The sequence below is a fragment of the Caloenas nicobarica genome, chromosome 11, assembly GCF_036013445.1.
Source record: "Caloenas nicobarica isolate bCalNic1 chromosome 11, bCalNic1.hap1, whole genome shotgun sequence".
Lineage (NCBI taxonomy): Eukaryota > Metazoa > Chordata > Aves > Columbiformes > Columbidae > Caloenas > Caloenas nicobarica.
The window spans coordinates 6202682-6230552 of record NC_088255.1 but is presented as its reverse complement, the minus strand read 5'-3'; the positions used below and the strand labels follow the sequence as shown (position 1 = coordinate 6230552).

Below are 27871 nucleotides of genomic sequence, written 5' to 3'. Positions count from 1 at the left end.
ATAAACCCTTCAAGTTATTTTTACAGGTTCATGTCTGAAACATAAGTTTTGTGTATAAAAGACATTGGGTAAATCTTTAACCAACGTAAGTGTCCAGGTCAGGGTACATGTGTGGAACATCGAATGTTCAGCAGCAGCCATGGAAGCTGAAAAACCACTCCTGGGTCACAAAGAAATAGGTCAGGCCTGTGTTTCAGGTGCGGTGCTTGATGGCCGTGATCCCTGCGAGCAAGGGGGAGAACAAGCAACCTATTTTGGTCCTTGCCCTTTCTTTTAGAGAACTCTATTTGCATTCTTGAACTCTTGATTTTGATGCAACTCAAAACAGAGGAGTGTTGACTTGGGGCGCACAGGCACTGGTCAGGGCGTTGTGCTCTATCAGTCAAAGAACCGAGAGCACTTCTTTTTCTAGCTGCAACTTCTGTACATCTGTGGCACAGCCTAAATATCAGAGAAAACACTGCTGTGTGCCAGTACTGTTCGGTATTGCCTGCCAGAAAGTACAGTCATGTAGGTGGGTTTGTAAGATAAATGCAAAAAATGTTGTTATTTAAACAACTGTTGCTTCATGTGCTCTGCTTGGTTTTCTGATAGACTTAAACATGTTGTACTTTCTGGGTTGTACTCATAAGTGAATTCATATTTAGACTGGGATTTTAATTATTTAAAGAAATTCAATAAGAAGTAAGAAAAGTAAGAAAAAACTGCAATGCAACATGACCTCGGTGGATCCCGCACTGAGAACCTGAACCTGAGAGCAGCTCTGCCTGGTGATTGAGAGGGTACGATGTGATGGGCCAGTCAGACTTGCTGCTCAACAGGTGCATTTTCTGAATGGAAGTGCTGACGTATTATGTTTTATCCATTGTGCCGTTGGTCGCCCTTTTAAAAGAACAAACTTTTCTATATTTTTCTTTCTAGTTCGATGTCAAACTTGCCTGAGCTGCGGCTGTTGGGCGATCACAACCTCGGATGCAGCGGTTCTGCCTGGGGTTTGGACCGTCAGGGCTACAGTGCAACTCAGAATCCCTTTGGATGCTGGAGCCAAATCGCGTTTTGTATTAGCCGCTGGTGAAGGAGGCCCAGGCCGTTCGGAGCTCCCGGCCCGGCCGCCGGCTCGGCCCAGCGCGGGGACTGGGGGAGTTACTGCGCCTGGAGCCCGCGCCAGCTCCGCTCTCCTCACGCAAAGTTGCGCCGGAGGCGGGAACGCTCTTCTGAGGGGAGTGCTCGTTCTGGGGTCTGTGTTGGTTTTCCCCGGACGGGGAGCCGCCCACGGAAGACAGCCGGACGCCTCCCGGCCGTCCCCAGCGCCCCGTCCCGGCGCAGGCAGGACCGGGCCCGGCCAATGGGAGAGCGGCGCGGCCGGTGACGCGGCGGGGCGGGCGGCTCGGGGAGGAAGCGGGGCGGGGGGCGCGGCCTCGCCCGCCGGTCGCGACGTCGCCGCCGCCGCCGCCGCCATGCGCCGCTGAGGCGGGCGCTGGCCGGGCCTCGCCTCGCCATGGGGGCGCCGCCGCCCAACGGCAGCCTCGGCCCCACCGAGGGCCCCCCGCAGCCGGGCGGGGGGGTGGCGTCGGGGCCGGGAGACCGCGGCTGCGAGAACGGGGCTCTCATGGACAGCTTCGGCATCTTCCTGCAGGGGCTCCTGGGCGTCGTGGCCTTCAGCACCCTCATGCGTGAGTGAAGCGGGGGCGGGCCGCGGCCTCTGGGCCTCGCCGGCTCCGCGCGGCCTGGCAGCGCCGGGCGGGCTCGGGCTTGGCCAATGCTGTCGCGACCCGAGGCCGCCCGGGGGGAGCGCCGTGCAGTCCCGGGCTCCCGGCCGGGCCGTGGCGGCGTCAGGGAGCGCAGCCGGGGCTGGTGCTGGGTGAGCTGGAGCGGGGCCGTGAGGTGAGGCCGCGGGACACGGCCCGGCTGCCCGGGGGGGGCCGCTCCGCTGTTCCCCGCGCCCCGCGGGGTCTGTGCCCTGGCAGGGCTGTTTGGGGCGTTGGCACCGGCCGGGAACGGCTGCTGGGTTCTGAAGACACACGTTTGGGCTAAACAGCGTTGTTTCTGAGACTGTGTTTTAAGTACTTCAAGCAAATGCACTTTTTGAAATTTGCTTTCCTGATACTTGCTGATATAATTTATCACTTTGGGGGTGGGCATGTAGCCTGACTTGCATACAACCAGCACGACGTGGTGAGTTTGGAACATACAGAAGAGGTTTAGGCCGTATCAGTTTTACTGCAGGTATACTTTGTCATATTATCAATAGCAAAGTCACACACACTTGTTTAAACCGGGGCACTATGCTGCGTGTGCTTAGAGCAGGTACTACACCTTGGGGTTGGAGCCAGCAGTGAGCTCATGTGGCTCTTCGCAGCAGCTCTGTTGATGAGCAGTAACTTGTTACGGTGCGCGTTTGAGTTTGGTAAAAGGCTGGAGGCTGTAGGGTCTCCAACCCTGCCTGCTCTGAGGGAATCACAAAAACCTGGAACAGCTCTGGTAGAGTTTTCTCTCTGTCCCATACTGTGCTTCGCGTCCTTTTGGTTGAGGAGCATAGAAGCCCAGTGCCGTTACTCAGCCAACGATGAAGTTGCTCTTAACAAAATGCAGGGGAGGGAAAAGGGAGCATCAGCTACAAGTATTTTACAAATTGACTGATCTGAAGACTAAGATCTTGTTTACATTAGAATTGCACGTTCATACTAGCATCATACTATTACGGTTAAGTCAGAAGTTTGCTAACATGCTATATTTGCATAACTTAGTGCTTCAGTCATGGTGAACAATTGCATTGCTCTTGTAAAAACTAAGCATGTAGCAGTCATCGTTATGTTACTGAGTGACAACAGTAGTCACTGCTGTAACGTGGTCAGTCAGAGCATCCTGAGTAATTAGAAGTTTTAGTAGTTTCCAGACAAAAGTACCTCTCTTTAAGGAGATGATGTGTATGCATTGTTGTTTTTAGAATGAGGAGATACAAACAGACAATTCTTGGGGATTGTGCATCAAATGATGAAAAACTGCAGATGTTATTTGTCAGGATGGTATCTTTTTTTTCTGGAAATGGTATCACTTATCTTTATGCCTTTTACAGTAACACTGCAATACTCAGTGAAGACAAGAAAAAGTGAATACAAAAAGTACGTACTAGGAAAATAAAAGCCTGGTCATTAGCTGCCCTTCCTGACTTTGGTTAGATATTTTTTAAACCATGAGCTATTAGAAGGATACTGTCAATGAAGTGCTTGTAATTGTGGAAGAAGGGAGAGAAAGGAAGGCAGCCAGTCCTTGAAATGGTACTGGTGAGAAAAGGAATCTGTTTCCAAAGGTGATAAGAGCAAAAAAGTAGCAACTTGTCATTCTTGCAATTGCTTACATTTAAAAACAGAAGGATAGTATGCTTGTCCCAGTTTCGATAACCATGTTCTCTTCCACTTTATTTTGGGTCTCTCCCCTAGCAGGAGGAGAAGGTGGCCCCAGCAAGTGGACCAGTTACACCAGTAAAATAGCAGTTCTCTCTTAGTTAAGTGCTGCGCTGGAAGGAGTGGTTCTGTCCTGTCTGTGAGTTTTCTCTGAGTGTTTCAATCCCTTTTATATCATAATGAAAACATCTGGTATGTTGTTCCAAAACCTTTAAAAGTTGCCTCAACAAGTAGGACTTCTCGTGATCCATGTGGCAGATCTGCTGTGACAGAGAAGCAGGAACTTGTGGCTGAGAACGGGAGGGAGAGCGTGACCTCTCCTCAGCCGTCCCTTGGCACCAACACAGTTGTTCCTGTCCCTGAGCTGCTGTGGCAGGAGAGATGACACAACTTCTGAAGCTGGATCACAGAACCGATACAGCAAGGAAAATAAACAGGGAGATGTGGTTATTTTTAAGTCAGAGTATTTCCGTGCTCTGGTCCTCTGGCCGTCCGGCAAAGCAGAGTGGGTAGCGCTGCGGGAGAAGCCAGTGGCTGCAGGCAGGGACTGCTGGGGAACTGGCTCCGCTCTCAGGTCGGGTGGGTATCTCTTTGGGACACATCTTATACAGGGCAAGTTACCTGCCTTTTTTTTTTTTTTTTTTTTTGAAAGGGAGCACTTGAAGGTGATACTTCAATACTTCGCTTGTAATTATCGTGCAGAACTCTGGGTAGAAAAAGAAACAAAAGTAATAGCAACAGTGATACATTGTACAATTGCTTTTTACGCACAGAGGCTGTTTCCTTTGAAAACTACTGGATTGGACAGGTAAAGAGTAAGAATTTTTGGTAAGTGGCTAAATCAAAGACTGAGACTTGCTCTTTTCTAGATAAATCTGATCATGCTTGCGTTCAATGGAACTTTTTTTTTTTTTCTGATCATTGTAACTAGCTGTAAGATGAGGAGGACCTTTTCTGTGCCTCATGGGTATGTGCTCATCTACAAATGACCGAAGGACTGTTCTTAATGCAAAATTGTTTAAGATCTGACACTTCAGTTTACCACTTCCTTGTGTGTGCACCTATCAATTGCTGCAAAGTTATGTTGTCGACTGACCTGCTGATGACATCAGCTAAACTTTATATTTTAAGGGCTAAAATGTGGTTAGGTGTCAGGTTTTTAATTTGTTGAAGACGTGATGATTCTGACAGGCAGCACGGAAACTGCATTGCTGCGACTATTTTCTAATACTTCAAAGAAAAGTTTTTACCCCAATTACATTATCAGCCTACCTGCTGTGTGCCATCACTACTGAATTGTCACAATCAAGACATGACAGGAACAGAGAATTTCTCATGTTGAGCTGACAAAACGATCATTTGAGATTAAATCTGAAGTTTCCTGTTTTTTGTAGTTCTTCCCTTGTTCTGTCACACATGGAATGAAGAACAGTTTAAGTTACTCTTTTACCTCATGGTAGCCTTCTAAATGAGTGATTTCCGGATTGAAACATCCAACCTGTCATAACCCCCTAATCTTTTTATTGTAGAAGATGCTTTAGCTAGTTATCATGTATCCTAACTTTATACAGGAGTTTCCCTAATCCCCTTAACCAAAGAGCAGAAGTCTGCATTTGTTTTTGTTGCTGTATGTTGTTTAAGGCCTCCCAAATCCACTGCTTCATCACTCTGATTTCAAATCTCATCTTTCTGCTCTTCGTGTAAAGCGTTTATGCGCTAGAGAAGTGCGACCTTTTTCTGATATCTGAATCAGAAGTGAATGTACCTAATACTATCTGAGTGCCCCAGTGTGTTATTTAGTCACTGTGAATTAACCTTCGCTGCTCAGAGTTCAGTCCTCCTCTGTGAAGCTAAAGGTGTATTGAAACACTTTCACTCTTCACTACAGGTGTTCCAGTGCATCAAAATTCATATTAAAGTCAGATGAGACAACTTCAGGTGCTTCTCTCCTAACCATGGGCCTAACTACCTGTTGAAGGGAGCTTACTGATGAAAAACTACTTCCTTTTGGCAAGTCTGCTTGGAATGGCAGCCGTTTTTGGTTCTGGCCACTTCTCAAGTCTGTTAGCCTGTGTTTTTGAAGTCTATTGCTTAATTCTCTTCTTGTCCCTCCTGCCTAAGTATGCGTTATTTTCCACCAAAGTTTATTTAAGCCAAGTCACTTCATAACAGGAAGTCTTAATGGGTTTCCCTTGATGGGAGAGATGCCTCAGGTTAGTAAGGCAAAGATATTTTTTTCAAAGTTTGCTGGTATAATGCTTGTATCTTATTTCATGGGGATTTTGATGTAAAATGGCAGCTTTACTTCGTAGGTGTTTTTTGTTCTGTTTTGGGGGTTTGTTGTTTTAGTTTTTGTTTGGGTTTTCTGTTTGTTTTGTTTTGTTTTGGCATTTTTGTGGTGTTTTGGTGTGTGTGCAATTTAATTTTTTTTTTTTTTTACTAATGCCACAAAGCTGGCTTTAAATATTTTTGTATAATATTATGTGTTTGTCTGTAATCGCAAGCACCCTCTGAGCATTCTCTGGTTAGGCTTTTGTTGGTAATGAATTATTAGAGAGTGGTGTTCGCACAGTATTCTCACACGTGTACAATGTAGATGTAGTTATAAATCATACCATTTTTATTGGCCAAACCTGCAGAACGGAAAATGTGGAAAAAACCCCATTGCCCATCCCTTTACCCTGTCTGACACAAACTGTTTCAAGTACTTCATCTTGAATATGTAGTTTATTTACTAGGCTTGTTTGTCAGGACATTGGCACCTTATCAAACTGTGGCTATGTTTGCTTTGGGATACCTAGGAATGGCTGAGAAATTAGATGTGAGTTACACTGAAGAATTATTTAAATAGAAGAGTCATTTGGTCCTCTGCAGGTAAAAGATTTGTGTCCATCTGTGAGGAAAATAAATATATGCTGTAAAGGAGACCAGAGTGTGCGGGTCTGTTGTCTTTTTATGGCTTTATTACAATTTGTGTCTGCACTGAGATTGGGAAGGGTAGAAACTGCTCTGTTAACAAGAGTGAAATTATTTGGTACAGATGTGGTGAATAACTGAGTGCGTGGGTTTGCTGTTGAGGGTTTCTTGAGGGTCACAGCTGGGAAAAAAAAAAGGCATCACTTTGCTTATGGTGCCTTAAAAGAAGGACCTTAAAAACTGTATCCTTAATGTCAGTTTACAGCAAGGTTTTCCCACCTGATAAGCCATGCAAGGAAGATGAATGCTTCTTCATATAATGAGCTGTCTTAGTAGGTAGTTTAGTAGAATTCAAAATGCTTAGCAACAATATGCTTTTCAGAGGAATGATTTCATATTTTCATCAAGATAAGGGAGTATTATTATGAGGGATAATGTTCTGGAGAGCAGGGACTTAAGAATGGCTTAAAAGTAATTCCAGTAGCCTTAAAAAAAAAAAAAGTCATCTTAAAGAAAACTATTAGATACAAAGGAACAAAAGCATGTGATTTTCAGTTGTTTTCTGTAGCAATTTTCTTTCTGCTTGAGCAGATTTTAAAAATGTAAAAGTGGTGGGGAGTTGGCTTTGATACCTCATAACATCGGCAGTGAAATATAGGCTTCCCAGTAACAAGGTTATTCTACATGGTGATTTCCTAAGATGCAGGGCAGTGGCCTACTAGCAAGGTAGTGTTTTATTAATAAAGGCATTATTTTAAAAGATTTGATACTATGCTGACTTGATAATATCCCATCCTTGTATGTATTCATGTGGCTGATTTTAAAACTTGCCTCCTATAGAAGTTTTAAATCACAAATAGGACATTTCATATTTAGGAAAATATGGACAGTATTGTACTTACACAGTGGATCACACTTTGTGAAATGCACTTAATTATTTTTCCTAGAACTCTTTGCCAGTGCAAGCCCCTGGTGAGTTGCCAAATATATGCAGAGCTTGTATTCCAGTGTGTATTTGGGGATTGCCTGGTATATTATGCAGTCTGAAATGACTTTAAGGACCACTTTCTGGCACCACAGCGATGGGAATGAGTCCCTCTTAAGGTAAAGGAAGACTAGGAAGATATGCTACTGAACTGCATTGAAAGACAAGATCTGGGGTAGGAGCAGAGAGTAAATTTTTAAAAAGGAGTTGCAATAAATCCAGAACCTGGAAATAGTGCTTTGTCATGGGACAGCCCGCGGTGGGGTGGCCCCGGGGAGCACCCTGGACAGCTCCGGGCAAGCGCTCCAGCAGCTGCCCGGCTGGGCAGCACCCCTGTCCTCGGAGGTGGGGTTTGGTTTGGTGTTGTCTATGTAAAGCAAATAATATTATTTGACAGTCAGTCTGCAGGTTTGGCTGACTGGCTGGCTGGCTGGAGGCCAAGGAGGAAACAGGATGGGGTGATGCGAGTAGAAGGAGGGTGTTTTAACCTCTTGTTCCTTCAGGTCCAATCCATGGTAATTAGTAATGATCAGTATCATAGTGGGCTATAGTAGAGAACAAGCCTTATTCTGCAGGTTAAGTGTCTGCTTGTGGCTCCTGGCCTCAGAAAAGCCTTGTCAGGTCATTTTGGTCACGGCCAAGTAAATTATACCTTACAATGATCAAGTGTTTTGTTATCCCCAGATGGTGAAGTATCGCTTGCATCTCTGTTACATGGCTGTTTCTTGTTTTAAATAAATCATCAGTCTTTTCAGTGTCTCTGAGACATCCTTATTTGCGTTTGAGACAAAAAAGAGAGATGCACAAGGAGCATAGCAGGAAAAAAAAATGCAGCCACATGGGTAAATTAGCTAAGTAAACCACTTTATTTTACTGTGCTGATACTGTAGTACTCTTTAATATATAAAATACGGAGTTGGAGTAAATTCTAGCCATTTTGAGCTCTGCAGAAAAAGACAAATCTTGCTGACAAACATGTTGTATAAAAGTAAGTATAATAGTATTGGGAACAGCTCAGCTGGTCATTTAGGTGAAGTAAATAACCTGAAACTAATTTAGGAATAACAATTTTGGAATTGTTTCCTATATTGAAAACAGAAGACTAATCTTGTTTTATAGCATAGTTAAGTATGTATCTCTGAATTTACTGACCATCAGAGAAACATGTTTTCATAATGTTTAGTCCTGCTTAAACTACATTTCCTTGTTTATTTGATTAAAACTGCTTGCAAGATGCCTGATTCTTTGTTGAATATAGACTTTATTGGGTGACCTAATATCCTACTACTGTTCAGGTAATTATTATTTTAGTGTCACTAGATGAAGCAACTATTCTTGAAATGCCATGCCAATGAAAGTTAAGGGAAAAAGGATAAGGTATCAGTTTAGGCAAATAATCTGTAATCTGCAAGTAAATTGCTCTTTTCATTAACAGTTGTCTGATGCCCTTCTCTGTCTTGTTGGCTTAGAACGTATTACATTTTCTTATTGCTCAGCTGATTGCTGGATATAATTATGCTCCAGATAATAAGATTGTTCTAAGTATAATTACGCATGTCATTCACATTATGAAATGTTTAGGAGAAAGGGTAACTTATATTGACTTTTGGAAACTATAAAAATGATAAATTATCCAGAAACTCTGAAGCTGTGTTTAATTAGAACTAACTTCTGGACTGTTAGCTAGACTGTTGTTTAACTGTAAACTGCATAATGAATGTGATCTTGACTAGTGTTTTATAATTAAATTTGTAAGGAGCTGATTTGCACAAATACACAATGTGCATTTTTGTGTTCTACAGTGATATTAATTTCATGGTTAATGAAGTTTACATTCTTAAACTGGTATTTAATAAGGTCTTGTCTGTGTGGGTTTTGCTGATGAAATGAAAAATCAGGTTGTCTTTCTCATGCCTGCTGGTAGGAAATGCTTTGCATTCTTGAAGATTTGATCACAGCAAAATGTATCCCACACAAACCTTAATATGTTAAATGTTGCTGGCAGACCAAATATAAGCTTGTCTAGGTTTCAGAAATATAACTTATGCAGTAAGTTTTAAACGTAGTTGTTAGATATGTTATATCAAAGAAGTCTGTGTAATTGGCTGCTGACTCTTCTTTCATGATATTTGATCTGTGTAAAAAGAATGTATCAAAGCAGGTTGTGTATTTTTTTTTCTTCTTTTTAAAGCAGTTGGTGTTATGTGAAATGTGTCTTGCTTACTATTCAATGCCCCAATAGTTTCACCAGCCTAGGAAGTATGAATCTGGTAAGCAAAGCTATTCAGAATTTAAATGGACTCTAAGCATAGAGTGTACATCTACCTTTGGCCTCTTTGATTTAATATATTTGCTGTTTATCATTTCTACAAATGGAAACACGGTTTTTCTTTCACATTCTTTTTGGAACTTACTTTTTTGGGTTTGCTTTCTGCTTTTGAAACTGCTACAGTTAATGGCTTAATTAATATTTTAAGGAGTGATGAGTGAGTTTATAGCTGTGCTTTGACAGTTCTGTCAGTTCCCAAGAGCTGGTTTAAAACAACCAACTTGAATGACTTAAAGTTCATTGATATGTGTTGTCATACTAGTAACATTAGGAAAGCTTCATGTATTATTGAGTGTCTTGTGAATGCCATACATGAAAATGGTGTTGTGAATCATAAATTGCTGCTTAGTGCACATTAATATGGATTGATTCAGTTTATTTTGTACTAAATAATTCATGTTTCCCAAATGGTTCTTATTTTTAATAGAAAAAAATTCCACTTGAATGCAGCAGACTGTAGTTTTCAGCTCTCACTAGATGTATGTATTACATGGTAGGAATGCGCTGTCTGTTTCTCTAGCATCCTACCTCTTTTTTTTTTTTTTTTTGGTATTTGTTTAATGACACCTGATTCAGAGTACAGAAGTGTTTGCAAGAGGGCTGTGTGTTAAACTTCTGAAGCAAGTATGACAGGCACTTTCAGTACTGGAGGCTTAGATTTGCTTTGCTTCAGCTATCTCATACCTGTCGAGGAAACAATAGCATAGGCTTCTCTCTCTGAAAATGCTGGGAAACTGTGATTTATTATGAACTTTCAAACAGAGCAGGCCTTGACCGAACTGTGCTACATATGCTAAATGTAAAGACAACAAATATCTGTTTCTAAGATCAAATCATGTCTTGGAACTTCATTTGGATAAATATTTCCTAAGCTACTTGTGCTGTTTATCTTAGAGTTCTTAAAGCAGTTACTTGCAACTCTTTATTTTTTAGTGTTGCTATAGCATTGGCATGTCTTTCAGGAATCAAAGGACTGAATACTTTTCTTTACATAGTGCATATTACATGTATTTTCTGACTTCTAAAGTGCTGCTCTCTTTGGGGAGATAGCAAATAGGTTTGCAATTGAGTGTCAGAACTTGTGTCTAATTCTTTGTCTGCTAAGTTAGTTTAGCTATTTTAAAAGTAAGCTTTACCTTTTTTAAAAAAAAAAAAAAAAAAAGGAAAAAAGCTTGATTACAGTGGCTATTGATGAGGTATGTCAAGGCTGCATGCACTACTGAGGCACATTTTTTTATTGACAGCCAAGCTAATGCTTCTGTCAGAACTGCACTATCATGTGCTTCCAGGATGCATGAGATGAGCCTTGGTGAAATTGCCTTAGACTGAGGTGTATGTGACAGGTAATATGACTTGTGTGTCCCTCAGCCAATCTTTACAAGCTAAGCATTTGGAAAATTTGGTTTGAGGCTTGAAATATGTGTCAGGAATAAAAAGCTCACCAACCTCTGGTAATGCATTTGGCCACCCTTCCTCAAGAAGCAACGTGGTTTTATTCTGAAGCTCAGGTAGCAGTATTTTTTTAATTATTTTTCTTTTCAGGTAATTATTTGTCCTCTTCTCCCCTGCACTGTGAAGGGGAGCTTCACATTGATAGCTGTGCCCTTAGCTATCACAAAGCCTTTGCAGGGACAACATTTACAGACAGGCTTTTAGCTGGGTGTGGAAGCAGGTGGGAAGTAAATGTTTTTACAGAGGTAGCTTCCAGTACCTGGAGTTCTCCAATGTTTATCCAGCAAGCACTGCTGCCCATATGATAAATTATGTGAAATCTAGTGTTAACATGTCACTTTCCATTATCTTATGGTCATCTGTGTTGAATCAAAAGAGCCCTGGTCATGAGATAGCTGGGCTTGGCTGATGCGTGGCACTAGCGTGTTTAATGTTGCAGTAAAACTAAGTCACTTATTCTCTGCTCTAACAAGAATGACAATCAGACCCATTTAACTGTCACAAAGTTTTTGCTGCCTAAAACCTGTAGCCACAACTTTATTCTAACTGCTGCCATTGGAGCGAATAGACTGGGACAAGAGCTACCGTTTTGCAGGTACCGCATGGCTGTCCAGATACTGAATCACGAGTCTTACAATGTCTCTGAATAACTAACTAGCTGGGTCATTAAACTTTACTGTGTCTAGCATTTCTGTAAAGTTTCTCTCTGGGTCACTATCTTTAATGGATAAGTTCTTAATTACGTATCTCTACAGAAACATTGAGGCCAAGGGCACTATGAAATTAAGAAAAGAGATTGGGTACTTGCATGGCTAATACTGTTTTCTGTCTTGCAGAAGTTTTAAAAATCCTTTTGCAGGGAGCAAAGCCAGTGAGCACTTCATTCAATATGTCAGTCTTTAACATGGACTAGAATAAAATTTTCCTTTGAATCATTCTATAACTTTTTTCATCATGAAGAAACCATGGTTCCTGATATCTTTCTCCACTGCAACTATATCACTGGATGTAGCTGGAAATCAGTTGCTCTAGTCTGGTGTAATTTCTGCTATAGTATAATTGGTGTCCAAGAATACTGACAAGTCTAGGTCATTAAGCAAAAATATAATGAAGAATTTTGAGATTTTTATGTAGAGAAATAAGCATCAGGCTTTCAGAGTGTCCTGAAATTGAGCATCTCAGTTGTAGTTAATGGGGCACAGGAAGAGAAGGAAGAATTGCAGCAGGGCAAAAGTTGAATTAGCCAGAACATAGTGCATTTTCGTTTTGTCTGGAGAAATGAGCAGCAAGCCATAAACACTTGTTCTTTTGTTCTTTTCTGCAATCCCATTTATTATCTCTTTTTAAAATAAACACACCTCACCTTGCCATGTTCCTGTCTTTTTTAAACTCTGACTAGAGGGAGATTCCGAGCTCGTAAGTGTCACAAAGGCTTTTGGCCATCAAGTGACATGTGGCTTACGCACTTGTGTACCTCTTTGTAAGACATCATTTTAGCCCATTCTCATTAGGCATGTTGTTCCTTGTAAAGCTGTTTTAAGAAAGAAAAATTCTGTGTGTGGGAAATCCGTAATTTCTTATTCCTTCTTTACTGCTACCAAGAAAATAGTAGGGGGGATAAAGTGAAAAGGTAAGAGAAGCCTCTTAAAAGCTTTGCTGAGTGGGAAAGGGAGGTAAGAACAAATGTATGATAAATGTCACAGGTAACATAAAATTCTCTGACGGTCGTCATTCTACGATGGTGTGAATTTTCAGGAATTATTAGCGTGCATGTACATATTCATAACAGACACACTTTCCACCGTTGTGGGGGAAGCATTGATATTAACAAGTGGAACAGCATTTTTGACAATCTTCCTAGAGAGAATTTTTTAAAATTGAAGTCTAGCCTGTGTATGTAGTTGATTTTGCAAGGTTTTTACAGGGTTAGAAATGGCAGGATCACATTTATGATGCATGTATTCTCCTGATAACGAGATATTCTGAAAATAGTTCTATGGTCTGAGTGTAGCCATGTGAAATTCTGTGTCAGATTCTGAATTTGTATGCTAATGCTTGGTTTAACTCTTCAGCTGTTACTCCATACATAGTTTGTAGAACAGCCTTCTACTGGAAACTTTAATACTTGTCCTGAATATTGGAAATGATGTGAATTAATATCAAAATAACCCTTCAAATCACTGCAGCCTTGCACTGTGAGGGCTGTGTTGGAGGATCTGTCTGTTTGCAATATGATGTTCAGGAAGCCCAGCAAAGCCAACCTGCTGGAGCAGATTCAGCACTCATGATGGAACACGGTGCAGAAGCTCAGGCTGCAGCAGATTTCTTGCTGTTAAGTTCTGTGCATACATACATGTGTGTGTGGGTTTGGTTTTTAGGTAGCTGTCCTTTGGTAATTGGCTCGAATCTTGGAGCTTTTAAGTGTCATACCACAGACAGATGGTTTTTAGGCTTATAGACTAATTTTTGTCAGAAGGGACCCCAAAAGTTACCTGCTCCCGCCTCCTGCTCAGAGCAGGACCAGCCTGTGTCCACTTCCTCGGAGCATCATCCAGGTGAATTTTCAAGGTCTATGGGACAGAAGTCACTGCAGCCTCTCTGGGCAACTTGTTGCAGAGTTTAATTGTTCTCGTTGGAAACTTTTTACTTCTGTCATGCTGGAGTTTTCCTGGCTGCAGCTTGTGGCTGTCTCCTCATGCCTGTTGCCTGATGCCCCTGTGGGATGGGTCTGATTCTGTCCTTACGGAAACTGCCCACGCACGTGAGCAGGTCTGCGTGTGGGATGTGCGAATGTGATCCTGTGCCTCACTAACCTTTCCTCCTTTTGGTTTTCTTCCTCTGTTTGCCTACCTCAGCCGTTGCTTTGCTGAGGTCTAATGACAGAAATGTGTAGGAGGTTTACAAAATGAAATGTTTTTGCACATGCCTTGTCTTTGACCTATTTTTGTAAAAGTTTTGAGAAACACTGGAAATACAGGTGAAATTCCCAATTCTCTCCTCAAAAGAGCAGTGTTATTGTAGTACAACTGCAGAGAACATCAAACCTGTTAAATATTCTTTAGCTTATTTTCCTTTTTTTGAATTTCAAATTAATAAGCTAGATAAATCTTCTTCGATCTTTACTGGGATCAGAAAGATTCTTATTGTGAGCTGCCAGAATGTGTGTCTAAGAAATGCAGCAATACATGATCTGTAGAAACATTTCAAACATTTGAGTTGGGCCAGATTTGAGCTGCTGCAAGAGCAGCCATCCGGAACCTTGGAGTTCTTAAATACATGTTGAAGTCACTTCACATCAGCAAAGTATTTCCTGTGGGACTTTTTGGAAGGATGAAGGAGAGAGAGGAGGAAAGGCCGAATTCCAAGTACAGCTTCAAGCGTTGCTTTTCATATTGACACTTTGAAGAGGTTTTACTTTATTTCTTGTCTCTGTTCTTATATACGGCCTTTATTCTTCCCTGAAAGTCTTCAGTTTTCTGGAATATTGATTGCAAAACTCCCGTGTTAAAGTAATTGTTAGAAAACCTTTTACAGTACTCTGGCATTAATTATTCCTAGAATTTCAATGAAATGGGAAGACAACTTAATGAACTTGAATTTTGCATTAGCAATACTCTGCCTTCTATGCTTATCTATTATCTGTCCATCTGGCAGCTCACATGCTTGTTGGCAGAAGTGCTTTTATTTCCTTTCCTGAAAATTTCTGGCATCGAATGTATAAACAAGCAGCCCTTCTTTCTTCATTTATAATTCAGCATGAAATTCTGAACATTATTAGTTAATTAATATTAAATATGGTGAATTCTTGCGAGTGTGAGTATGATGCTGTGAAGTGAAGCATATGGAGCTGTCCCACCTCCTCGCAGTGAGAAGCTGGCAGATTGAGATCCATCTGTCCGCTGACACACGCACCAGCGCGTGTCTCGGAGCTGCCGCCAAGGCAACGCAGGCTGCCAAGAGAAACCGTGAGGGCTGAGAGCATCCACGGTCACGGCGTGTCTTGGGGAGGGCAAGTGGAAGAATTGCTTTCCTCTCCCCAGTTTGATAGGTGCTTAAATAACTTACGGAATCTTTATTTGAAAAAAATGTGCTGGCTTTTGGTTGCAAAATCAGTTTATTAGTAGCAAACATGTTATGGACCCTGAGCTTACCGGTGTGGCTTTTTTTGCTCAGTCTATTTACTGGGAAGGCCCCAGGTGTCTGCAGCCAGACAGAAAACACACTCCCTTGCTGGGGGAGAAGGTAAATTGCTCTCAACTTGAAACACTCTGTTATAGTAGTGTATTGTGCTGGGTAGGCAGCGTAACCCAGATACCGCATCAGGGCTGTGTAGGAAAATACCTGGTGGTATCTGCGTGTGTCAGAAATACCTGATGTTCGGGCATGTAGCTGCAAAAAAGGAGGCTGTAAAAACAACCCTGTTTCATAGGGATCTACTGGGCTTTCAAGTGTAGAGGTACATATTCATCAGGTAGCAATTCCTAAAGCATTTAAACAGATTGTCTCATTTTATTTGGGGAGTAGAAGTTTGTAGTGTGATCAGCCATTTAGTACATTCCCAAAAGAGATCTGTAGAGGCTTTCAAAGTTAACTCTCCTGTTGATTGTTAACTCAAATGAAATGTTGTTTTCAGAATTCAGCAGAGAAACAGACCTCCTGAAGTCTTTTTCTCAGTACAGATAAAATTTGAAATTGTTCTAGTTGAATTGGTTTTGAATATCCTATTCCAAAACAGTTTGGTGAATACTTTAGAGAAAGAAATTAGTCCACAGACTTATATAACTACTTCATAGTAGTAACAGACAAAAGCCTAAGCTTGGAATCCCCCCCCACCCTGAAGTATGCAAATCTTACCAGTTTAATTTCTGTTCTGTCTGCAGAAAAGCAACTTGCACAAACTCCACACTAAGTTGAAACTTCTGTTTCTTGCATTTATTTTGTGATGCTTTCTGGCTTCCTGTTGTGCAAAAGTGACACTAATTAAAGTAATTCATAGTGTGCCTGCAGAGGACTTGTCATAGACAGAAAATTGGTTAACTTAGCTGGATATTGCTCATTTTTGACATAAGTTTTATATTTATGGCATGCTGTTCACAGAGAAAACTGCTGGCAAATGTTGCCTTTACAACTTTATCTTTGGTATAAATGTACTATCTTTTTCTCTTGTCACTTTTTAATTTCTAATGGTCATATTACGTAGGAGTGAAACAGTTTCCCTCTGTGCTGTCAGCATTAACAGGACAGAGAGTAAAATGGCCAGTTGTTAGTGTGATGCTCCCTGAAAGTGTTGCCCTTCCATCTTGGAGGTGATTTTTTAAAAAAATTATTTAAGGCATCCAGGTAATTATATTAATGCTATATTGTACGAGGATGGTTGGCTTTGGGGAAGATTGCCTTACTTGTGAAAAAGTTGTGATTGGTTCATAAACCAAAATGTGTTTTAAAGGCTTATAGGCTAGGTAAGCGTAACTTACATACAGCATCTTATTTGAAACTTCATTGCTAATACCTGCAGAACCAGGTTAAAATACCTATTGATATTTTGTCTGACCTATAGCTGCTGTGGTTTGTGCCTTTTAAGACAGAACCTCTGCAAGTGGAAGGGGAGGAGGGGAATTTGGGCTTTAAATGTCTTTCTTCTTTTTTTTAATAATTTCTGAAGTTTTTTCTATTTTTCAAGACTTAAGTTGAAGGAACTGGTGAGTGACACTGAACCTTGGACAGAAGAAGTAAAGCCCGTATATAAAACCCATCTTTAGTGGAAAAGTTTTCCATTACCTTGTTATCTTTGGTCTGTCTTTGGGATATATAAGGAATTAGTATCTTGCAGCTGTAACAAAATAAATCTGTGTTACACATTAGGCTGGAGCTGGCAGAGGCGGGGCTGCCCCCGGTCCGACCCATGGCAGGGCTGAGCGTGTGTTCCCAGCATGGAAAAAGGTTGTCTTGCCCAGAAAGAGTTAGAAATGGAATTTCCTAAGAACACAGGACAAACTGCAGATCAGACAGTACAGGTCTATGGACCAGCTACTGTTCATGTGTGAGTGACTGTTTTTATCCCCTTATCCCTCTATTTTCCCACACTTGTTTATCCATGAGTCATATAGATCCTGTCCTTTCCCTGCCTTTGCTTCCTTCCCTAAACAACCCATGGTAGGTCTTGTGCAATCCCAAAAATCCACTCTTCCCCTGCATCCCGTACCTGTCCTGTACTGTGATGCTCGGATCAGCTCCCTCCCAAAGGCTCTCCGGAGCTGGCTCCCTAGGAGGGGTGTCACCCCTGGCTGCTGGTGCTGAGGCTCTCCTGGGACAGCTCTCCCTTCCTCCAGCTCTGGAGTTTGTTTCCTCATCTGCCTTTTGGGCTTCTGCTCCTCTGGGCTTGTGGGGCTGGACCTGGGATGGCCCGATGGCTCCTGGAAGGGACCAGGGAGTAGCCAGGCAGGGGGTGATTCGGGCTCCCCTCCTCTGTGGATGTGCAAAGGAGCTTTCTATCAGATACCCAGACAATTTGTATTATAAACTGTATGAAGCTTGAAATAGTCAATTTTATCTTTTTTTTTTTTTGCCTTTGTATACTTGGCATTATTTTCAATACTGGATTTTTTTGTTTGTTTTTAATACGTTAATGAGTATCAACTGGTTTGTGAAGGGATTATCAGACTTAAAAATCTGTCCTGCCTACCTTTTGCAATTCAGTTTGCCCACTAAAGTCTTATTTGTCAAACATAAAATACTTTGTTAGAGAATATATTTGCACTGGTACTAATTCGCTTGATTTATTTTTAATGTTATAGATTGCGCCTATATTGTGAGACTACTTTCCAATTTGACTTTGGGTCTCCAGTGAGCAAAAGAAACAGCTTTTTCTAATACCTGCTTTCCTATCAGAAATTAAATTTTCTGGATGGGCGGTCACAGAAGCTAAGGCCAGTGAAATGGGAGTCAGCAATACATTATTTTTTCACGTGAGGCATATTGGCAGTCGGACTGTGGATCTGTAGGAAGTTGAAGGTGACAGAAGGGAACCAGTTTCTTTAAAAATGTATCCTTAGAGATCGATAAAGTGAAATGCAGTTATGTAAGATCTAATTTATCAAAGAATGTAACATTTCTGCAAGGTGATTTGCTCTTTTTTTTGTTTGTTTTGCTTTGGGATTTGCTGATTGTCTTAATTTTTTTTTTTTTTTTCCTTAGTAAAACGCTTCAGAGAACCAAAGCATGAAAGACGTCCCTGGAAGATATGGTATGTTTCTGCATGCTTCATTCTTAATTGTTTTGTTTCTTGTGTGTTTTAGAAATTAAAGGAATGATTGTTTGCATATGATAATGAAAAAAAGGAAAAATGATGACAAGAAATTGGTGACTGATAGTGAGGAACAAAAAAAGTTACCAAAATACATGAGTCAACAAGAAGTTATCTTCTTTGTGTTCCCCTGCTAGTTCTTTCTTACTGAACACTTCCAGGAATCTCTACAAAGATTCAGACATTTAGATACAAAGCTTCAAGTCGTGCTCCATCCTGACGATGGAAGCTTACAGTTGCCCTAAGGTGCATCTGAACATCTCCAACCTTCCATACGCTTACAAGAAGCTCTCAGCTGGGCATCAACAAAATTCTGTGTTCTGTAGCTATCCTGCTATGTGTAAGATAGAGAACAGTATGGTAAAAGATATACATAGCCATAAAAAAATACAAGGCATAAAAGGAGTATTTGTTTTTATTACTTTTAAGAAGTAATTGGATTGTAGCAATGCCAACATAACCTCTTCTAGTTTTGAGACTGGTGTAAATGTTAAGCTGGCATTCTAGCTGTTGAAGACTTCAGTGGTTTAAATTCATCTCATACAATGCTGCATCTCAAAACTAATCCTGACCTTTATTTTATTGAAAAAAATAAATACAAAATCTTTGTGTACTACAGCCTACTTCAACCTGAAATTCTGAGTGGTGCAGTGATAGCCCTTAACTTTCAAGCAAAGAATCTTGTTCTGGGACTTGAGTACTGTTATTTATAGTATGGTGTACTGATTAGATAAGTAACTCACTGGCTTCCTGCCTTGTCTCCAACACTCTGCTTTCTGTGTCATGCAAGGAGTGCAAGAGTTGTCAGAGGGGAGATGAATTCAGGCATAAAATGCTGTTTGGATCTGTTGGAGTATTTGGATCTTTTTAGACCTGGCAACAACAGGCAAAGTGGGTATCGGTCTGTGTAAAGAACATGCTCTTGCCTACAGAATACTTTTGACACAATTCCTCTATTTAACATGTAATAAAACATTCACTGAAAGTTTTGGTTTTGTGCAAAGGATGATGATAAAAGAATGGTATGGTCTGGAGTCCATACTGAATCAGTGGGGTTTTTTTATATTTTCCCAGTAAGTAGCAAACTATTTGCTCTCTAACTCAGTATCATCTCCAAAGCAGATGACATTCACGGTTGTAACTCTTTTGCTGTGTAGTCTAAGTTTCTGTACTACAGATAAAATTCAGTGATACCAATTCACGCTTTCAGGTGAAAAACATGTTGGATGTTCAAGCAAGATACTATAGATGAAGGACTCATTAGCCAGCTATTAAATTGTTCACCAGGAAGCACATGATGAGGATTTTGGGGTTTTTTCTGTGCCATAAACTTGATGAAAAGGCATAAACATAAAATAACTGAAATATCTAGCGAGGCTGGGATACTCATTGTTTACAGGAGGTTATTAAAGACTTAGGTTTAGAGAGGATTAGCTCTTGGATAATGCATATGATACCAAGAGGATATCCCTAGACTTTAAATGTACAGTGCTAAGGTTTCAAGTTACTATGATTTGGTTTATTGTTAGCAATATTTGAGGGGAAAAAAGGTAGAATTTAAAATGGAACATTGTTAAATAAACTAAATACCGTGACAGTTTACCATTCTGGTGTTCCGCATTTTAAGAAAAAACTAATAACTGTGGTGGAATTTCAATTAAAATAAATTTGTAATGTCTGTGTTGTAATGTGTTGTAAACAGTTTTGTGTGTCTTTAAAACTGTTTTTACTTTCTACAGGTTTTTAGATACTTCCAAGCAAGCCATAGGGATGTTATTCATCCACTTCGCAAATGTCTATTTATCAGACCTTACAGAAGAAGACCCCTGTTCACTGTGAGTGTTTAATTTCAAAATGATTGGTCATTATGGAAGTTCTGCAATTGAGTTTGGTGTATGTGGATGATAATGCGAGATAGAGCTGAGAAGCCACTTTTCATGGTAAAAATCAATCGCTCTCTAAAACCTGTGCTTTAAGCTTATTTGATCATGGATTAGAGTTCTGCTCTTTTAGTTCATGGCTGACAGGACCCAAGAAAGCTTTTTCTGGGCTATATATGGATATTTTATACCAAGGGTAAACTCTTACTTCTCCCCTTTCCAGTTAATGAATGAAGACTTAGGATGCACATTGTAGTATGAGGCCGTTTATTTCAGGAGGTGCTCGGGACCAAAGGAATAAATATAAAGTTGTGAACACTTGCCTCCAACTGCACTGCTCACTGCAGGAAGACTTTAGTATGAAGTCAGGTTGCTTTCAGGGATATTTAGCAAAAAACATTCATGCTTGTATTTTCTTCGAAAACCTGCATTAGCTACTGCAGCATTATTTTCATTGTACTAGAAGCAGGAAATCTTGCTCAGTACCCAGGCAGTTAGTACAAACATTAATTTTGCGATGTCACAGTTGGAGCTGTGTGACTAAGCAGATAAGCATTTCACTGTAGTATATTAAACCTGAAGATTTTTATGACTAAGACCCCATCAGGCTTTTTACAGGAGCTCCTGAAGCAAATGGTAATTGTTCGGGTTTGTTCTTGACAGAGCTCGTGCTCAAAGAAGCTTACACATTCCTGGTAATAGAAGCTGTGAAATTACTTTTAAAAGCCCAGTAATTTGCCCTTTAAAACCAATCCAGTTCCTTCAATGGCATCTGTTTGCTGTTGTCCTTTGGTAAACAAAAGAGTTGCACACAGCTCCAGGACTATGCTTGTGTTGCTTCACAAGCCTGTTTTATTTCCCTTATTCCTTCTCGGTTTCTTTTGTGTTCCTACATGCTATAAATGTGCAAGTAAAACACTGCTTTTCTGTTCCCACCACAAAGCATTTTGGTAGGGGAGATGCATTTATTTTAACACACTGACAGTGAAGTTTATCTTATAATTATGACAGTTTCAATAATACCAGACATCATTGTAGGATTTTTCTCGCTTACCGATTGAAGAATTTTCTGATAGACTTAAAAACTGGCAGGTGCAAATTACTTTCGTTCCATTTTTATGTATAAAAGTACATATTCAGGTAAGCTAACCAAAGCATGTCTAAAATTGTCAGTGTTTAAACCTAAAGATTATTACAGTGTTTTAAAATTTAAAACCTTTTTGCTGTGTACTGAGTTTTCAAAATAAAGGGTTTGCAAACATGTGCATTCTCTTCTACGTTTTAATATAGCCTACATAACTTTATTTTCAAATTCCACTTTTCATTTAAGTCTAGCAGGACACAAAACAAGTAAGAAGGTGAGGTAGAGAACTGTTATTCACTGTTCTCAGGATAACAAAAATTACAATGTGGAGCTATATAATTTCTCAGACAAGGGTGCAGGTCTTCCTTGTTATTAGAAAAAATAGCATGTTCCATCAACCAGAGCCACTTGTCCTTTCTGGGGAAAAATATATCTTAAGTGTGCAAGTGGGTCAAAATTAGTGAGTAAAAGCAGCATTCAGCTGTAACTTTAAATTATAATAATTTTACTCAGCAAATTGGAACATGGATAGTTTTCTGTTCTTTCCTGTTTTGTAGTTTCTGGGTTATTTTCAGAACAAAACCAGAAAATGTAGTTTTAGAAAACATTGTGGTGTAAAGCTTGGAAAAACTACAACTGGCAGTTGCCGTTTGTTTGGGAATGTAGTGCTGTCATTCAAGCAGGTGCGTGGTAATATCAAAACCAATAAAACATCTGTTAAAACGCTTCAACGGATGGGTTGTTGGTTGAAGAATCTTAAATAGGAAAAGCAAGCAGCGTTGTTCTGTAGCGCAGGGAACTCAAGGGCTGTGTGTGTGTGAACCCCAGACTTGCACCCCCTGAGCCCGCAGGCAAGTCCATTGATCTGGCAGTGGCAGCAGCTGGTGTGGTGGTTTGTTACACGGGAGCTGGTTGATGCAGAGCATCCCGGAACAGCGAGTGTGTTGCCTGCGTGTCCTGAGCCTGATGTGCCCGTGCGTGTCGGGCACAGCTGGCCCGCGCACAGCTGGCCTGCGCTGCGAGCCCTCATGTGGTGTGCAGTAGATGTGGGCTCATCTCCCTGCTCCCCAGGCCTGCCTTCCTACTGCAGACCTACAGCAGCCCCTTGTGGCCTTAAAATGACTTGTGTAGACTTGTAATTGTTGAGTTTTCTCTGCCAAACGCTGAACTTTGATTTTAATGTTTGTCTAATACAAAGTTCATTAAAACCCCGGTTTGACACACAACTTTTAGAAAATAACTATTTTTTAGAAAGTTTCAGGGTAAGTGTTGGCTGAAGCAAGGTATATCCACTTCATTTTTATTTTTGACCTGCTCTTAAATGGGATTTTGAGGATCAGAACAGCTCCTCCTTTACTGTTTCGAATGCTTGTATTCTGGCTTTGCTTTCCACTTTCTGATACTGTTTTGTCCACATGGATTTGCCTCTGCAGCCAACAAAAGGCCACAGGTCTCTGGTTTTCTATTTTTATCCCTGCAGATAAGTTCCTACAGACTCTAGAGTTTACCTTAAGTATTTGGAATTACCAAATAAGAATCTCAGCAACAGGGATTTACAATGTGTTTTGTATATAGCTGGCTCTTTCTCAGCTCCTGTTTTGTTCAGCTAAAATCAGCAATAGTAAATAAACCAAACTGACTCTAAAAATGCTCTGAATTTCAGCTGCACCAATTAATGAACCTAAGAATTAATCAGAAACCCATACTAATCTCTGGTTTCTTGAAGCATAGGTAAGATCCCTGAAGCTCTTATTGAAATAATAAAACTACCAGAGAAGTGCAGCAGCTGTGCATCCGTGAGGGGTGGTTTGTTTTGACTTTGGTTTGGGTTTTTTGTTGCGTTTGGTGGGTTTTGTTTTTCTTTTTGTGGTGGTTTTTGTGGTTGTCTGTATGGTGGGGTTGGTTGGTTTGTTTTGATTTTTTGGGAAGGCTTTTTCCTGATTATGTCAAATGTTTATTGGACAAGAACCAAAGTGTAGGAAAGTAAATCACTTTTCTTCCTAACACTAAATTTGGCCTAGGTAGTGACTGTGCTCTCTGGGCACTGCTCATTGCTCCTTCTTGGGAATGGTTTGCATTGGGTTTTTTACCTTCAAATTCCTTGAGATGTCCTTAAGGTAACTTCTCTTTTTAGTCCTTTTGTATTTTTTTATTCAAATACAGGTTTCCATGCAGAATGAACTGAACAATGGTAAAAAGAAAATCTGGTAAACTGGAGTTTTTTAGAGTATGCACTTGCATAAGCCAGAGCTCACAAAAATAGAGGTTGGAGCTTAACTTTAAGGACAGAAACAAAATATTGACACTCTTCTAAAACTACTTTAAATTTAGGCTATGTAATTACAGAAGTGGGTAAATTATTATTCTCAATACTCCAGCTTCTCAATATATATACAGATCTTTTATCAATCATAGTGTTAAAATACACCGAGCATGTAGAAAATGAACCCTTGCTCCTTGTTTTCTTTTACATTTTTCCTTTCAGGTATCTTATCAACTTCTTGTTAGATGCCACATTAGGAATGCTGTTAATCTACATTGGAATACGTGCAGTCAGCAGCATTGTGGAGTGGCAGCAGTGGGACACCCTTCGCTTTGGTGAATACGGTAAATGTTTCTGTTCTTGCACTGAAGTTACTTTTCGGGATACAATCAGAATATTTCAGCTAGTGGTTAATACATCTTAAAATCATACAATTATTACAGTGGTCATTTTAATATTTCACTTGTCACAAGGGTTCTTTAAAGTTCTGTAACTTGACACGCACCTTCTGTGTTCGAAAGCTTCAATGAATTGCTAAGCATTTAGTGAGTTTGGAACAACGGCTTGAATATTTATTTTTTTTTTTTAGGAGTGATTGAACAAATTATGATATTGGCTAATGTCAAGGAAAAAATTACATCATGATAAATTTACTCTGACGCACTTTTAAATAAATGATAGACGAAAGGTCATTTCATGGTAAAGTTTTTACTGCACCACATACCGTTGTCCGAAGATACAGGCTAAGAGTTCTGCCAGCCATCTTTAAAGTAAACAACCACATACCTTCAGTGAAGAGAATGGCAAGATGGCCTGTGCTTGTCCTCAGGTCATGATGACTCAAACTCCTGCATGTAGGGCTTGTATCATGGATGAAAAACACATATGTCTTTCTTGCAGGCTAAGGGGTAGACTAGAGAAATTGCTGTCATGTGAAGTCGTGGGTTTTGTTGTCCATTACGTTAGCCATAGAAGTCCACTGATCCGCAGACATTGTGGATCTGCAGATGCAGATGAGTATCATATATAGTCAACATCAACACTTAATTCTGTTCAACTCATTGTTTTCAGATTGCTTAGTCTGTCTGGGATTCTGTACAGATGCTAAAAATTACATCTGAATCTCCTCAAGATAGGAATGAAGGGAAGAGGTCACCTCATAAGAGAGCTATGGATCTTCATCAGAGAGAAAAACAAGCAAAAACCCCCTATGATTTGAAAACAAAAAAGTCAAAATGATGTTTGCCTAACAAAGTAAAAGCTCTCATAGCAGTTTCATAATTATCATTGGTTGGGTTTTTTTGATTTTGTAGGTTTCTTTGTTTTTAATGGTCCTCAGTGGCTGACAGAATTAAGAATAAATAAATAAAGGCCTCGCCAAGTTGAAGTACTTTAAAAGCTTGGGAAGTTTGCAATTAAATCAATTAGCATTACTTGCTATTTGCTATGTCAGAGGTTTAAAATAGAGATGATGACAAGCATCTATCCTAGGAGAAATAACTGCCTGTACCATTAGGGCATTTTCTGTTAGATCTGTGTAGATTTATGTACCCTGTGGGGTACAGTTCGTGACCATTTAAGCTGTTTAAATCAGCGCTGCCACAACCCTGTTTGTCTGTTTTTTCCCACATGCTGCAGTCCAATATTTCCACTCTTTTCCTTGGACTGGTGCACATCTGACTATTCAGGGAACTGATTCAGAGAGCTAAACCATCAGAAAATTCACCATATGTAGCAAAGTAAATAGTTCCTCCAGATCAGGCCCCAGACTTGGGTCTCTGAGGGATTAGGTAAGAACCAGTGCCCAGGGAAGGGAACAGGGCAAGGAAAGAGCTCAGATATCGCTGAGCTCCTCTGTCTGATGGAGCTCTGGGACCTGTTGCCCCAAGTCCCTTTTAAAGGTGTTTGAACAGCTTTCAGCCCATATCAAATTGTCTTTCCATCCACAGCAAAAAACTTGGTGTATCTGTTACAACTCTTGGTAGGTACTTGTAATCACATCAAATACTAGGTTTTACTTCTGCCTAATAGCATTCTATTTTTTTCTTGTGTAATCTGTTCTCCTCTCCCATTTTAATGTCCTCCTAACAATAAGGGGATCTGTGTGGATGGGAAGATGTAGGGAATATATTCACTCTCCTGAAATTTGTCTCTATCTCTTACTAACTTCCAAAATGAACCTGGTTTTGTTTTTAGTTATGAGGCAGCAGTGATGGCAGTAAGTAAGCTCTTAAAAATCCACAGATGAGCTTGTTACTTGTGTTCTGCTGCAGAGGTTCTCTGCAACTGATCCATTATTGTCATTTTGAGTTAAGAGATGTGAAATGCCTAAATTGTTTATCAAGTATTCCTTCTGCATGTGTGTATAAGCAATATATGAAGTTATCTAGGTCCTCTTTATTTAGTTGTTCTGTTCAATATCAGATCATTTTAATAGCGACCGACTTGTCTGTATCTACATTAATGTGCTGACCTTAGTGAGATTGTGGTGGTGTTTTTTTTCAATCAAGCTATCGTAAGGACTATTAAAAAGCATATTGCAAATCCATGTTTCCATTAATCATGTGGGAGAGACTCATGGTATAAAGAGAACAGGACAGTAGTGGAAAAATATTAGTAACGGCAGTGCAGTAGGGTTAGACCCTATGTAAGAGATCTGTCTAAAAAGGACAATTTGCACTGGCTTGTTTGCTGCCCTCTTCTGTTAAGTATTACTCTTGTTTCTGAAGTTAAAGCCCTCATATCACCATTTTATTTAAAATTTTTAACTTTGGCCTCAAGAAAAAGAATCTTATGAAAAATAAGAGTTAAAATAATTAAATTGAGTAGGGTAGAAGAGTGGACTAAAATGTAGTCCTGTGGGGTGGCAAGTGTGTTTAGACTTATTATTTTGAAGTTGGATGTGGATGGTTAGCATACATGGGGGTGAGGGATCTGCTCTTTGAAAGGAATAAGAGACTTGTGGCATTTTATCTGAAGTAGTGAAGTCCAGTCCTCAGCTTGGAGATAAGTGTGATTTCAGTGTGTTGGCAAGTGTGAGAAATCAAAGGAGAATCACCCTCCAGAAAACCCAAGTCTCTTCTTGTGACTGAGCGATGTTGTTTGTGTTTCTAGAGCCTAAATAGTCATTTGTCTCAAGTTAATTCTCACTGTGAGCTCACTTCCCTTCTTAGCTCTATTACTCGATCCCTGGTGATTCATTACTTGAAGCTGTCACAAAAATAGCAGTGTCCTGCTGGTTTTAAAAGCCTCTTCTTTATATGGAGGATAGTTTTTAAGCATAAATGCCTCAAGGAAGGAATAGTTACCAAAATATCAGCATTCGTAAATGGTTGCTGTTTGTACAGCAAAACAGAACTGCACACTGATTTATGAACAAAGTAGCAGGAGGCTCCCTCAATGGTGTTTTTATGTCAGAATTTTTAAGTATAGTAGATTTGTCTTCATATTTCCCGTTTTGTATTTTCAGATTCATTACATCAGCAGCTGGATTTTAATACAAGTGCAGAATCTGTTAATATATTTGAGTATGTAAAGAGGAAAAAAGCAGTCATGATCTGTAATGAAAAGAATGTTCCCTGCATTCTCCTTCCCTTCTTGTCTTAGGCTACTTTAGCTACTGCAAGGAGAAAACAGGTGACTAAATCCCTCTTGGTGACAATGAACTTTATTGGCGACTAAATTGTGCTGTGGTCTTTTTGCTTGTCTCTGCTTCTCAGATGGCAAAGCTTAGAAATTGTATTTGATGCATCTTTTCTCTCTGGCTCTTTGTCTGCAAGTTACAGAGCAACCTACTCATAGCCATATAGGGTAGATAGCACTTACTTTAACACTTTTTAAAATTTATTTTTGAGTAGTTCTGTGAGTTGCCATTTTCTTAAGAAAATTTCTCAGGATTTGAAGACTCGCGAGAAGCTACAGGGTAGAGGAGTCACAGGTATTTTGCTCAAGAGCTGCCTATAAATGTGCTTCTACTAAGTGGCTGATGAAAGTAGTACACACCAGTATACGCTAGTTTTTCATTGCCCAGCATTTTCAAAAAATGCTGCTCCAGTTTCCACGGCTGAGGGTTCAAATTTTTCAGTTTTAGTCTGCACTTTTCTTGCAGTAACAAGATTTCTACTGATTTGCTAGCTTATTCTAGACAGTAGTTTATACACGGCAAGTATAAAATCAGAATTCAAGAGAGACTGTCCGACTTCAGAAATTAAATTAGAGCTTTATGGCTTCAAAGTTTTAATTTGTGTTTGTGTAC

At 40.2% G+C, this 27871-nt stretch overlaps 1 protein-coding gene across 1 annotated transcript in view; it reads left to right on the top strand.

Moving 5' to 3' along the window:
• The first annotated feature begins 1415 nt into the window (after positions 1–1415).
• The window catches only part of STIMATE (STIM activating enhancer), a 33609-nt gene continuing 7153 nt past the window's right edge, over positions 1416–27871 (top strand). The window contains exons 1-4 of the mRNA XM_065642463.1: positions 1416–1673; positions 18281–18329; positions 20129–20224; positions 23839–23960. Of these exons, the coding sequence (XP_065498535.1) occupies positions 1499–1673; positions 18281–18329; positions 20129–20224; positions 23839–23960 (442 nt within the window). The 5' untranslated portion in view covers positions 1416–1498. The remainder of the gene's footprint in view (positions 1674–18280; positions 18330–20128; positions 20225–23838; positions 23961–27871) is intronic.